The 13,158-nt window shown below is 40.2% G+C and overlaps 1 protein-coding gene across 4 annotated transcripts in view; it reads right to left on the minus strand.

Annotated features, from left to right (window-relative positions):
• The window catches only part of GOLIM4 (golgi integral membrane protein 4), an 80,195-nt gene extending 69,018 nt beyond the window's left edge, over positions 1-11,177 (minus strand). For 2 of the 4 annotated variants that reach the window (XM_024245222.3, XM_024245221.3), the window contains exon 1: positions 10,352-10,538. In XM_024245222.3, the coding sequence (XP_024100990.2) occupies positions 10,352-10,538 (187 nt within the window). Of the gene's footprint in view, positions 1-10,351 lie in introns of all 4 variants that reach the window. The other 2 variants (XM_024245219.3, XM_024245220.3) reach the window with 2 other exon arrangements.
• Positions 11,178-13,158: the final 1,981 nt, after the last annotated feature.

Below are 13,158 nucleotides of genomic sequence, written 5' to 3' on the forward strand. Positions count from 1 at the left end.
TTTAAGAAGGCTGATGGAAGGGCTTAAATGAAAGTGAGAAAATGTTTATGGAAACTAAAAATTATGTAGTGGCTAAAGTTTAGCAATACCCACACTTAGGTGTAGTTAATGTGACCAGCAGTCACTTACAGTTATATAGGAATTAAAAAAAATCAAATGTGCCAGATGAACTGAGTTATCCAGTTAAGGACATTTACCAGCAAAGTGCTGAAGATGTCACCTGGTTTCTTCTTACTGTCTTATGGTAAACTATGAGAAGAAAGAGATACATTGGGGGAAGGACTGCTAAACAAAAAGAAGGCAGGACTCGATAGTTATGAAAATTCTTAGCTTCTCTAGACAGCAAACAATGTTGAAATTAAGAAACAGCTTTTAAGAAAAGATCAATTCCAGGACACTACCAGAAAAACATGGTCTAAAGACAAAAGCGGAGGGTGTCCTATAAAATCGGTTTGTTAAAATCTTGGAATGATCAAAAGTGATATCTCAGAGTACTATTTCATCAGAAGACAGGACCTCCTAAGGGTTCCTCAGATCCTCATAATGAGCCTTTGGGAAATTTAAGGGCATGCATTGTTTCTCCCCGATCTTGGCACAAGCCCAAAGTAGAGAAGACTTATCTCCAGGAGATACAGGAATGTGGCTTTTGTCCAATGGAGAAAATTCAAAGAAGTTTCACAGGAGACCCACAAACTTTTTGAGAAGATTGTATCAGCAGAGCCACTGCCTATTTGGACCAAAAGGGGTAGAAGCAGTACTAAATTTAAAAAGGCCACGGGTCCTTAAAATTCTACCGGTAGGAAGCAGGCTGAGAAAACCACTCAGCTGCAAACATATGCCACCTTTCACGAAAAAGGAAAGATGACTCAGAGTAGAACCAAGAAACCAAACGGTACAGTCAAGAGCCTTGGAGAACTATTCCCAGGCTTTGAGACCTACTACAGGAGCACCTGCCTCAACAGACTTCAAAATTCCTATACACAGGTGACTCCTATTTTTCTCACATTTCTGCCTTTTTTTTTAACAGGAATATCTAGGTATTTTATGTCTGTCCTACCACCGTATGTTGGCTGTGTTGAGGGCAGGTAATTTGACTCTGGTTTCACAGATCTACAGATAAAGAGGAAGCATACTTGAAGAATTATAGTTAAAGATTGTATGGATACCTAAGGGGCCTCACCCACACCTGGATCAAATTTGGATGACGTCTAGATTTTGAGGTGATGACTGCCTATACAGTAAAAAAAAAATTATTTTTCATATTTTAATAAAAGTGATGTTTGACATCAATACAATTTAATTTGTTTTATAGCATCCAAACCTCTAAATAAAATATAAAATACTTTAAAACATTTTCTGTCTGTTAAAAGATTGAGCTATTGATGCAGAAGGGCAAGCATCATAGATTTCTAATATTAATATTATTTATTAATAAATCTCACTAATATAAAACTTGATAAACTTCTCTAAACCAAATCAATTATCAACTGCCAAATTTTAATCTGTTTATAATATTTATTTGAGAGCATCATAACTATTATCAAGAGAACACATAACATCAAAGCTGTCCTAAATATCTTGATTTGCAGATTATTTTTTCTGTTTGTAACTAAGATTCCAATTAAAGGAGGCATTTTAAATGAGATGTGAACTGGAAAATGAAATGTTTGACTCTCCTAAAATGATTATAATTTTTTTAAATTCACACACTCCCAAAGAAAAGCAAATAATATCATTCCAATGTTCTATAATGCCTATCCTTCAGAATGACAGCACATCTTAATTTTCTATTCACTATCATATTGTGACATTTTATATATGAAAAATAGTTAAAGCAGTATTTTTTAAAATGTCATACGGCTATAGAGGGCAATTTATTTCATGCCCATGTCCCTCCAGGCTATGAGCCTATTTAGTAAAGCTTATCAGTGAAGGACAACGACTGGCATGTCTTCTGCATATGCACTCATGGGCCAATAAAAACAAAGAACACAAATATACCATTCAGAAATACACAGCATTGTTTAAAAATAGCAATGCCCATTTCTTCTCACAGAGAAGAGGGTCCTAGTCTACAGAGACAGCACAGGGCAGTGAAGGGGTATTATCTTGTACTGGGAGTCAGAGTATGTGGGCTCTCAGCTTAGCTTAAGCTACCTGGTAAGTGACTTATCCACCTTAGAATTCAGTTAACTAACTGTAAAATTCAGTGTCTGTATCCAATTTGATCAGTCAATGCATTCCTAAACTTCAGACATGCAGGCACCCCTCAGGCGAGTTCTTACCATACTCATGCAAAACCTGTACAGTTTTTTTGAATCTACCAAATATTCACTTAAATAAGTTTATTTTTCCTTAAAATAAACTTTAAACAGGAAACTTTTACACCACTACTTTATAAATGAAAAATCTGATTTACATAGCATTAATGATTGGTAATAGATTTAATTTTAAAATTAAATACAATAATACAACAAAACAATTATTAAATTCTAGCTATCAAGTTGTTGGCTGCCTAACGTCTATTCTCTTTGGAAAAACAGAGAAGCAACTCTCTAGGAGAGAGATTCTAGCATCAAACTGAGAATTTCTCCATTACTTGTCAGGGAAGCATTGAAAGGAAATAAGTTTTTCATTATGTGATTCACTGTTATTTCAGGCAACATCTACACGCCACATAAAATCAACTCCAGTATCAACCAAAATCATCTTTCATACCAGCAGCAAATTTCTTGTACCCTGGAAATGCTGCATCAAATAGTACACCTGTTATTTCTGATTCTAAATTTTATCATGAATCCCCATATGACCCACCTAACCTACTTTCTTAAAACCATTAATACTGTCATGAGAGACACTAAAATAATTTTGAGGGCAATGATGCACTATGGAAAAAGTTACATTAGGGTTCTAAGCTTAGTTTCATTAGGCTAGATCTTGACACTGCCAAGTTAATTAACCTCTCTAAGCCTCAGATTGCTCATTCAGATTAAAGTGCTAGTGTCACAGTTAAATGACATAATGCATGTAATAAGCTTAGCATTGAACCCGAACATGGTAGGTACTCAATAAATGTTATGGACTAAAAATAATTTAATTTCCTCAAATAAGTTTTCAAAATTCTACTAAAATTCACTCCAAAGAACAGTGGCTAAAAAGAAAATATAGTTTATCATTTTTCTTTTATAATAAAGCTATATGATATATAACTTTCACTTCAAAACAAAGCTATAAAACCCATAAACCATCTACTGGCAAAAGTAGCAAAACCACTTTGTCCTTAATGATAAAAGAAGAACCCTTGGCTATCAAAATGAAAAACAACAACCCTTAGTTGCTACCATGTAAAGCATTTTCAGGTTTTTTCCGCCCCAAAAACGGCTCAAAAGGGTAGAAAAGACAGAGTGAGAATATCTTAATCAATAAGTTTCAGCCAAGTAGGGCACATAGTGAAAGGAGCCACTTTTAGGCCAGCACTAATAACACTCTTACCTACTAGATGTAGTAAAGGCTGGGCAAAATAAAAAGAAGCCCAATGTTAATTCAGCAACAGTAGTTCTGGTCACCTAATAAATGATGGTAGCAACATTCTCCCGGACTCATACTAGTCACTTTAGATGCACTATTTCTAATCCATACAAGTTTGCAAGTTAGACATTGTTAACCCAAATTCAAACACGAAGAGGCTGAAGTTCAGAGAGGTTATTTGCCTGCTCAAGGTCACCCTGCTGGTAGATGCCTGAGTTGCACTGAAACCACATCTGATGCCCCAACCAGCTCTCCCGTCACCATTTCCTGCTGCTTTTCTTTTAGATGTGCACAAAACTCTTCCTCAGTACTTTGAAAAGTCACCAGGTGATATGTGTCCCCTTTTCTCTCCCCGCCCTCTTCTGGTTTCTCTCCAATCCTTTGCTTTTTGATTCACACCATATTTAGTCAGTATTCATTTCCCCAATTCCAATTCACTTATTCCTTCAGCCACGGTAATGTGGTATTGTACCCCAGCCCTTTTGGAAAATGTCCTTCCTAAGATAAGAAAGAATAAAAAGAAATCAAGGCAAGGCTTCCAATCTACTTGGAACTTAAACTAAAGGCTCCCAGATAACAAGTAATTCTCTTACACAGCAACCAATTATTTACCTGGACACCAGTACTCTCATTAGAGTTGGCATGTTACATATTACAGGGATGACTAAGGTGGGCACAATGTGTGAAGTCAATTATAGATTATGTGCAAATCATACATATTCAAAAGAATGCTTCACTGAATCAGAGCTTCAAAAGGTATTTGGAAGCTTTTATCTTTTATTCAGGGAAGGAATTTACATACAAATAAAAATTACTGAACTTGAGAGTATTTTTGTTCCATATTCTAAATGGTACAGGATCAAGCAAAAATGATAGTCTCTTCATTTAACTCTAAGTTGTACTTCAGTGAAGATGTCCATTTAATAGACAATGTCTAGTTCATGTTTTAAGTTCTAACGTTGCACTTGAAAATTAGTACACCTACCACACATTGCCCACACTTGTGGTCTAAATTGCTGAGGTCTATGAACCACTCTGTTGTATATGTTTCCTCAATCATCCAAAATGCAAGCTACACCCTTCTAAGCACTGCACATCAGCTAACACTATTGATCCTCATGATAACCTTTTGTAAGCACTATTATCCTGATTATTACACATGAATAGACCGAGGCACAGAAAGGTTAACTAACTTGCCCATGACCACATAGTTAGTAAAATAAGATAGCAGGAAATCAAATCCAAGTGCCCTGACGCCTCAGCCTGTATCCACTATACCTCACTGCACACAATACCACCATATATATGCACATTAATAGGCCAAGAAAAAGTACTACATAGGTATAAAGTATTTATTGAGCACCTACTATATGCCAGGCACCAGACGCTGGAGATGAAGGAATAAAAAAAAACAAAAAACAAAAAGCCTGGTTCTGTGCTGAAGATGTTTCTCTCTCTCTCTTTTTTTTTTTTTTTTTTTTTGGAGACAGAGTCTCGCTCTCTGTTGCCCAGGCTGGAGTGCAGGGGGGTGACTGGGCTCACTGCAACCTCTGTCTCCCAGGTTCAAGCAATTCTAATGCCTCAGCCTCCTGAGTAGCTGGGATTATAAGCATGTGCCACCACACCTGGCTAATTCTTGTATTTTTAGTAGAGATGAGGTTTAGCCATGTTGGCCAGGCTGGTCTCAAACTCCTGAGCTGAAGTGATCCACCCGCCTCAGTCTCCCAAAGTGCTGGGATTACAGGCGAGAGACAGGGTGCCTGGCCAACGTTTCCCTTCTAAAAGTAGATTTAGGGAGGGTTGAAAGCAAAGAAGAACCAATGACAAGATGTATTCATGCTTAGGCCAGTGGGCCATCCTAAGTGTTAGAGGAGCCCAGTGCAAAAAACACTTCACTTAAATAACAAATGTCTGCACACCAAAAGAAACAACAGAGTAAACAGACAGCCTACAAAATAGGAAAAAATATCTGCAAAGTATGCATCTGGCAAAGGGCTAATATCTAGAATCTACAAGGAACTCAAGCAGCTTGACAAGAAAAAAAAAATTAAAAACTGGGCAGAGGACATGAAAAGACATTTTTAACAGGAAGCTAGACAAGAAGACAACACACATAGGAAAAAATGCTCAACATCACTAAGCATGAGAGAAATGCAAATTAAAATCACAGTGAGATACCATCTTACACTAGTCAGAATGGCTTTTATTAAAAAGTCAAAAAACAACAAATGTTGGCAAACATGCAAAGAAACGGGAATGCTTATACACTGTTGGTAGGAATGTAAACTAGCACAACCTTTCTGGAAAACAGTATCAGGATTTCTCAAAGAACTAAAAACAGAGCTACCATTCACTCCAGCAATCCCAATACTAGGTATATACCCAAAGGGAAATAAATAATTATACAAAAAAGATACCTGCACTTGTATGTTTATTGCAGCACTATTCACAACAGCAAAGACATGGAATCAACCTAAGCGTCCATCAACAGAGAACTGGTAAAGAAAATGTGGTATATATATACCATGGAATACTACTCAGCCGTAACAAGGAATGAAATCATGTCTTTTGCAGCAACATGGATGGACCTGGAGGCCATTATCCTAAGGGAAATAACTCAGAAAAAGAAAAGTCGAATACAGCATGTTCTCATTTAGAAGTGGGAGCTATACAATGGGCACACATGGACATAGAGAGTGGAAGTGGACACTACAAAAGGTGGGAGGCTAGCAGGGGGGTGAGAGTTGGAAATTTTCCTGTGGGGTAAACATGTCCATTCTTTGGGTGCACTGAAAGCCCAGACTTCACCACAACTCAATATATGCATGTGAGAAATCTGCACTTGTAACTCTGCACTTCTACGGGTCACATTTGTGACCTTTTTTTTTTTAATTTTAAATAGTTGTAACACATTCATCTGGAATAGGAACATACAAACCTTACATAAACTTTTTCTGGATGGTTTCTCCTTATCCCTGGAAGTCCAAAAGCATTGCAATACTATGTTTTAGGAATGTCAGGCTCTTTGCCTCTATGCTAAATGCCTTTTATAAAAATTTAAATAGTTATATCTCTCTCCCAGATCTTACAGCACATAATTATTACCTTAGCAGTCACACCTTCTCCTAATCTGATATGATCCAGAACAGAGTTAATCAGTAACCGTAGTCCAAGTTTAAATTGTCAAAGAAGGTCCTTTCTTCTGAGTAAAGTACACTGGATGTTTGCATATTCCTTGATGTTCATTTAAGGTACAATAAAAGGAGGTGGTTAGCTACATAAACAAATTCTGCCAATTTCAAAATTTGAAATTACCCATGACAAACCTGGCAAGAGAAAAAGGGATAAAACAGCTTACCTCAAAGAGGGATTCTGATAACAGCTAACTTTTAACGAGCAGTACCTACTATATGCCAAGTATGTGCTAAGAGCTCTACAGTCTATCATCTTCATTAATCCTCACAATACCTCTATAAAATAGGTTATTCCAATCTCCATTTTATAAATAAAAAAAAGTCAAGGTTCACACAAAAGGTTGTAGAACTAGAATTTGAATTACAGTCTAGAAAACAGTCTGCTTTCAATCAAATACTCAGATAAAAAATTCAAGTGTCTCTGGGGCCAAACAAGTAAGGTAAATGCACGGAAAGGCTCAGTTTTAAGATTATAGAGGTGTGGCTCTCAACCTTGGCTGCACACAGGAATCACCAGGGGAGCTTTAAAGACTTTTGAAGCCTGGGTTTCACCCCCCATAGACTGTTATTTAATTGGTCTGGGAGCCACCAGGTGATACTAATGGGCAGTCTAGACTGAGAAACACTGCCTATAGATACAGACAATGGAGCATGGCTCACTTGAAAGCAGCTTAAAAAATTTAAAGGTTATATAAGCACTGTGCTGGCCAAAGATTGTTATTACCTTTGCCACCAGTATGTGACCTCTGCCCCACTCCTCAGTATAATTAAGGTACCAGTATGCGAGATAAATAGATGACTGATTGCTAAGAGGGACAGATAAACAGGCAGACATAGATATTTTTATAGTGGAAGGGATTTGCCTAGTCTCTGACCTTTCTGCATGCCATCCCCACCATCTTCTAGTTATGGGGCTCTTCTACAATAAAACTTGTAACTTGGGGTTACAAGTAACCCACTTTCAAAGGAATCTATGGAGTATAATCTATTCTTAAACTGAAGTGACCTAAATATGCTCACTTAACAAACGCATATCATCAGGTTATAGGTCTAAACTACTGAAATTTTTTCAAGAGTCATTTTTAAAAAGACCACTCTTTTTAAAGTCATTAATTCTGATCTTAATCCAAGCCAGGTCAAGCAATCCCACCTAACTAAACAAGTATTAAGATTGGAGAGCCTGATGTCCTAAAAGCCCATCTATGCAGGTGGCGCACAGTGCTGTTGAGTAAAATGTCATTTGTCTTGGAAAAGGGAAGCAAAAGTTGCATACCACCAGAAAATGTTCATTAAAGGCTTACACATGGGAAATCCAAAATAAATGCTACTGAAGTCAAAAGTGAATCCACAAAAAACAAAAACAAACAAAAAAAAACTTTAGCCTGCTTGCGAAATAATTCTTCATGCACAATTATACTGCAAGTTTTGTAGCACCATAATTAAAGAGGAAATGACAAAAGAATAAATTAAGAAAGGGACTTTGAAGCCACTTATTCAAATTAGGTAGAACATTTCCATCTGCTGCAAAACAAAAGTTGTATATTTTAATGATCCTGTATTACCATTTACCACCTCTCTTCCCCACCACCACCACCACCACTAAAAAAAGAAAAGGCAAATTAGGAAAGAAATTTCTAAAATTTCAAAATGAAATACTGCAAATAAAGGCCATTATTCAGAAATCAGGGCCTCAGTCAACAATATCCATCGTCCATCATAGGCCGTTGAGGCAAAGGAGCTACTTGAACAAAATATTTTCTTGTTGTTTCATTTGGCTTTCAAAAAGCAAAGACACAGAAGCAAAGTCTCAGAAAGACAAAAGTGCCTGGGATGAACTTACTCGCCACAGTTCAGAATACTTTTTGTTTGTTGTTTGAATAAACATGCATTGATTCCCCTAATGAGTGTCAGGCACAGTGTGGTGCTGAGGAGGTAATGGTGAAAATGACAGCCTTTGCCCTCATGGGACTCCTAAGAGACCAAGGCACACACAACCTCATATAATCCACCATACATGCCCCTTCCAGCCATGTTTATGAAAATCTAGTCCTGTTGTACTATTAGACAGTAAATTTTTCCCTTGGTCTAACTCCATGGAACTTCACAGGGAAGCAACTGATATCTTCTAAATAAATAAGTAAATAAATATCCATATTCTCATACCAACAATAGCTCATGGGTAAATTTCAATGAGTTTAAAGAAAATTTTTTGAACCTAAGAGCGTATCAAAATGGGTTTTACTTTTGAACCAAGCCGAGCCATATATTTTCATTGCCTGTGGCTATGCAGCGTCAGTAAGCTAAAAATACTTTTCTTTCTTCTAAGTTGGGAAGAGCAAGTTAAGTCCAAAAAATCAGATGTGTATCATTTTCTCTCATCTTAAATTTTTTACTAGAAAACAGAATAACTGAAGCAAAGAAGAGGCATCTGTTTCATATCTGCACACACATACACAGAAACATCCCTCTAGCTTGCATCTATCTACCTAGCAATATTAAACAAGCTATATTTGCATCATCAGCAAAGTCTGCCAACATTTCACTACTTATAGCTATTTATTATTATTTTTTGGTTGGGGAGAAAGCTGCAGAAGTATTGAAAACTAACCACAAGTAAAAGCTTACAAAAAGAAAATATGTATAGGATACGTCCTTAACAAGAGGACATGGTGCTGACTTTGAATTTACATTAAAAGTAAATTCAAATTCAAATTCAAATTCAAATTCTGAATTTACATTAAAAGTATACTATGTTTGTGAAAATTACATTAAATTAGATTCTAAAAAAGAAGGATACAAACTTTAAGTTCTTCTACAGGTCTTGCTCAAGTTGGGTTTGCTGTGCATGGCAAAGTGAAAACCTGTGTTTCTCCTCTTTGACTTCCCGAAGCTAACTGTAAAATACATACATGCATCTCTGTGATGAAGTAAAAGCTACTTAGGAAGACAAGTAAACCTGTTTTGAAAGAAATAAACTACTGCAGGATGGTGAATGGTATGTAGTGTGGACTTTTCCCACACATCCAGCATCTCTAAAGACATCCTATCAAATTAAAAGAATAAGAAATAAGAAACTAGCAGGTCCAGATCTAGGTTCCTTCCATTCGACTGGGCCATGACTTTAATTAAGCTGCTGGGTCATGGCTTAATTTTCCCTTGAAAAACAGCACAGTTTGAGAAATCTCTGCCAAACTCTTCATTTTTTAAGCAACTGACAAAGTCAACAAGAAAGCAAATACCTAGAATCCACGGAACAATGCTCCTTAGAGCAGGGCTGGCAGAAGCGGCGGAGGGCTACTAGTTTCCCTGCACCGATTGCAGCTGGGCCTTTGACAAGCGCTCGGGTAAAGGACTCTCTGTGCACCCGCCCACCAAACGCCCAGCGGGACGATGGGCTGGTGCTACTAAGTTCTAAATCTAACCGCCGGGAGGAAGAAGCGGGAGGATGAGAATGTCATCTCCCCTGACACTCTGGAGCCGGCAGTCCTGAAACGCTCACCTCTGACGTCCCTGAAGGTCAGAGGTGGCAACCACAGTGCCAATAGCTCACCAAAACCACTTTTCCTGCCCGGGTGGAGGAGGCGCGGGGCAAAGTTGGCCACCGGCTGCGCGCGTCCCGTTAGCCGTACCTTGTAACTGGGCGGAGAGGGACTCCTGGTGCTGCTGGTATTTGAGCGCCACCGCCTCGGCTTTCCGCAGCTGCGTCTGCAGCTCGTAGTAGAGCATCGCGCCGTAGAGAAAGCCGAACACTACGGTGAGCAGCAGCAGCGTCTGGAAAATCCGCTTCTGCTTTCGCGAGCACATCCCGTTTCCCATAGTCCCGCCTGGACCCAAAGCCGCGGCCGCCCCCGCCGTCTCCTCCCCTTGGTCCGAGCGAGCGTCTCAGCAGCGGCCGCCGCAGGAGGTGGCCAGACGCAGCATGAGGAGGAGATGCCAGACACAAAAGCCGGCCCGGAGGGGAAGTGGCGCCCGCTCAGCCCCCGCGCGTCGCGGGGCGCGCAGCCATCGACGCCGCCCGGGCAGCTGCAGCCAAACTTCTGCGAGGCTCGTTCTCCGCGAATGCACGGGGCCGGGAGGGGGCCCTCCGCATACTTCAGAGCCGGCTGCCCTCGCGCCTGTCCCCAGATGCCTCCTGCCTTTTCTCCTTCTTCCCACTTTTTGGCCCCGCTGCCCCAGGGCAGTTCTTGGAGTCTCGCCCTGGCCACTCCCCGCCCCCTCGCGGCGGCTCCCACTGTACGACTTTGTTGCCACCTAAGGGAGGGGGTGCGCGCCCAACAAAGGGACCAGGACTCCGGGCCGCGCCCCCGTGCGGCCCGCCCAATGGGTGGAAGGGTAGGGGCCAGCTGCCTCGGCTGGTTTTGTGGACGACACAGCGGTGTCACTGACGGGTCGGCTGGAGCCTCTGCCGCGCCGACACCTCCTGCCCAACTTACGTGTCACCCACGGCCCGGCTATTCTGGCCAACGGGATTCCGGGAGGAAGTCCCACTCGGGCTCCTTGTTCATTGGGCCCGTCCGAGCAGACGCTCCCTCCCTTCGGGGAGGCAGTGCCGGGCTCGATTGGATGCCCGCTTTGTCCGTCCGACCCCAGGGCCGCGCCTTCCCTCCCAGTGTCGGGGCCGGCTAGGGGCTCTGTGGGCAGCGCGGCCGCCTGGCGCCGGGGTGCGCCCACGTGGAGTCGGAGAGGGTGGGAAGAGGCAGGCGGAAGGGCGAGGGGCGGGGAGCTTTGGGTGGGCGGGGGACTTGTCTGGGCCTGAGTCTGGGTGAGGTTCGGTGAACACGTGTGTGTGTGTGTGTGTATTTGAGTGTGTGTGTTTGTGATCCAGTTCTCGGAACGCACGTGGAGAGCGGAGTAAAATGTATGTGTGAACGAAAGAATGGATGGCAGTAACTGTGTGCACTCTGCTGAGTACACTTTCTTTCCCTGTCCAATAAACAGATGCGGCAGACACAAGGGATAGCTACATAGCACAAACCCGGTAGTCAAACCAGAGATGCCATGTCGACTGCCTTACCCTATCCAGTGTACTAGCCTAGATGTGTGTGTGCCCACAGATGGCCCGGCAGGAGTCGGGAGACTTGAAGCACGCTAGACTTAATGTTCAATTGTCCACGTGGGCTGGGGAAATTGGCTTGCCATTGGCAGAGAGGAAAGAAATGATCTCACATTTCTCCTCTAGCTGCAAATAGAATAATTTAAAAACAAATCGTACAGACTGAAATGAGTATCCATTCATTTTGTCATATATATTTGTTTTATTGGTGGCAAAACGCATCAGTTACATTTCTAAATTACATTTTAAAGGGCAACAAAGGTTCCCTATGTAAAAACCAGTACAGCACAGGAAAGGTAATAACCACAAACCTCTTCGAAGGAATGTATACTGCATTTATTTTTTCTGTGTACTTGAGGGAAAAAATTAAGGTTATGCACAAATGATAATTTTTGTTTCTGCTGTTGACCTGAATTCTAAGAAAAGTAAATTTTATCTGTCTCAATAGTGTGGTATAATTTATGATACACTGTATAATTTTTATATTCTAACTGGACTTTAGTCGTTACCATTGCTAATGGGCGTGAGTGCTCAAAATGGGGATAAATCTTTTTAGCTAAATGCAACAGAAAGACAGTTCCTGGTGCAAAAGTTTTTTTAGGTGGACTCTGAAATTACAGGTTGCTAAAGCCAAAAATAAACTGAATTTATAACGATGCTAGCCTGTGGCATTTATACCACTGTAAAAATAAAATGTGTCTTGCATGTGCTTTTCCTTAATAAATAATAACTTGCATTATATTATTCAAAATGCTTTCGTGTACAGATACACTATCTCACTGATCACAGCCAGGGTGTTAGACTTTCATGTTGGTAAAGAAGCCAAAGTTTATCAAAGTGACTATGATAGCTCTAGGACCTTTTAGATCTTGCATAAAGTTAGCTACTCAGCAAGATTAGAATCCAGATCCAAACCCTGCTCTATGTCTTTTTCTTCAATAGAAACAGTGTTCTCATTCTATTAAACAAGTTGCAGTAAGAAATTGTATCTCCATTAACATAAGAATCTGATTGTAAAAGAAAACAATCTAAAGGAGTTTGGGAGTTTTGTTGTGTAAATACTACATAATCTTCCTTATTATTAAATCTACCACTTTAAATTCCTCTTTTTTAGTTTGACTCTCAGAAATTAAGATTGGATAATTACTGGAATCCCTTTAAAATTCCTCATAACTAAACATTCCTTACTGTTGTCAGAGTACTTTGTTAAACAAACTCTTCCTCCAAAAACACTAATCCAAATTTAGGCTGGGCATGGTGGCTCAGTCCTGTAATCCCAGCACTTTTGGGAGGTTAAGGTGAACAGATTGCTTAAGTTTAGGAGTTCAAGACCAGCCTGGGCAACATAGCAAAACCCCCTCCTCTACCAAAAAAAAAATATAA

The sequence above is a fragment of the Pongo abelii genome, chromosome 2 (genome assembly GCF_028885655.2).
Source record: "Pongo abelii isolate AG06213 chromosome 2, NHGRI_mPonAbe1-v2.0_pri, whole genome shotgun sequence".
Taxonomy (NCBI): domain Eukaryota; kingdom Metazoa; phylum Chordata; class Mammalia; order Primates; family Hominidae; genus Pongo; species Pongo abelii.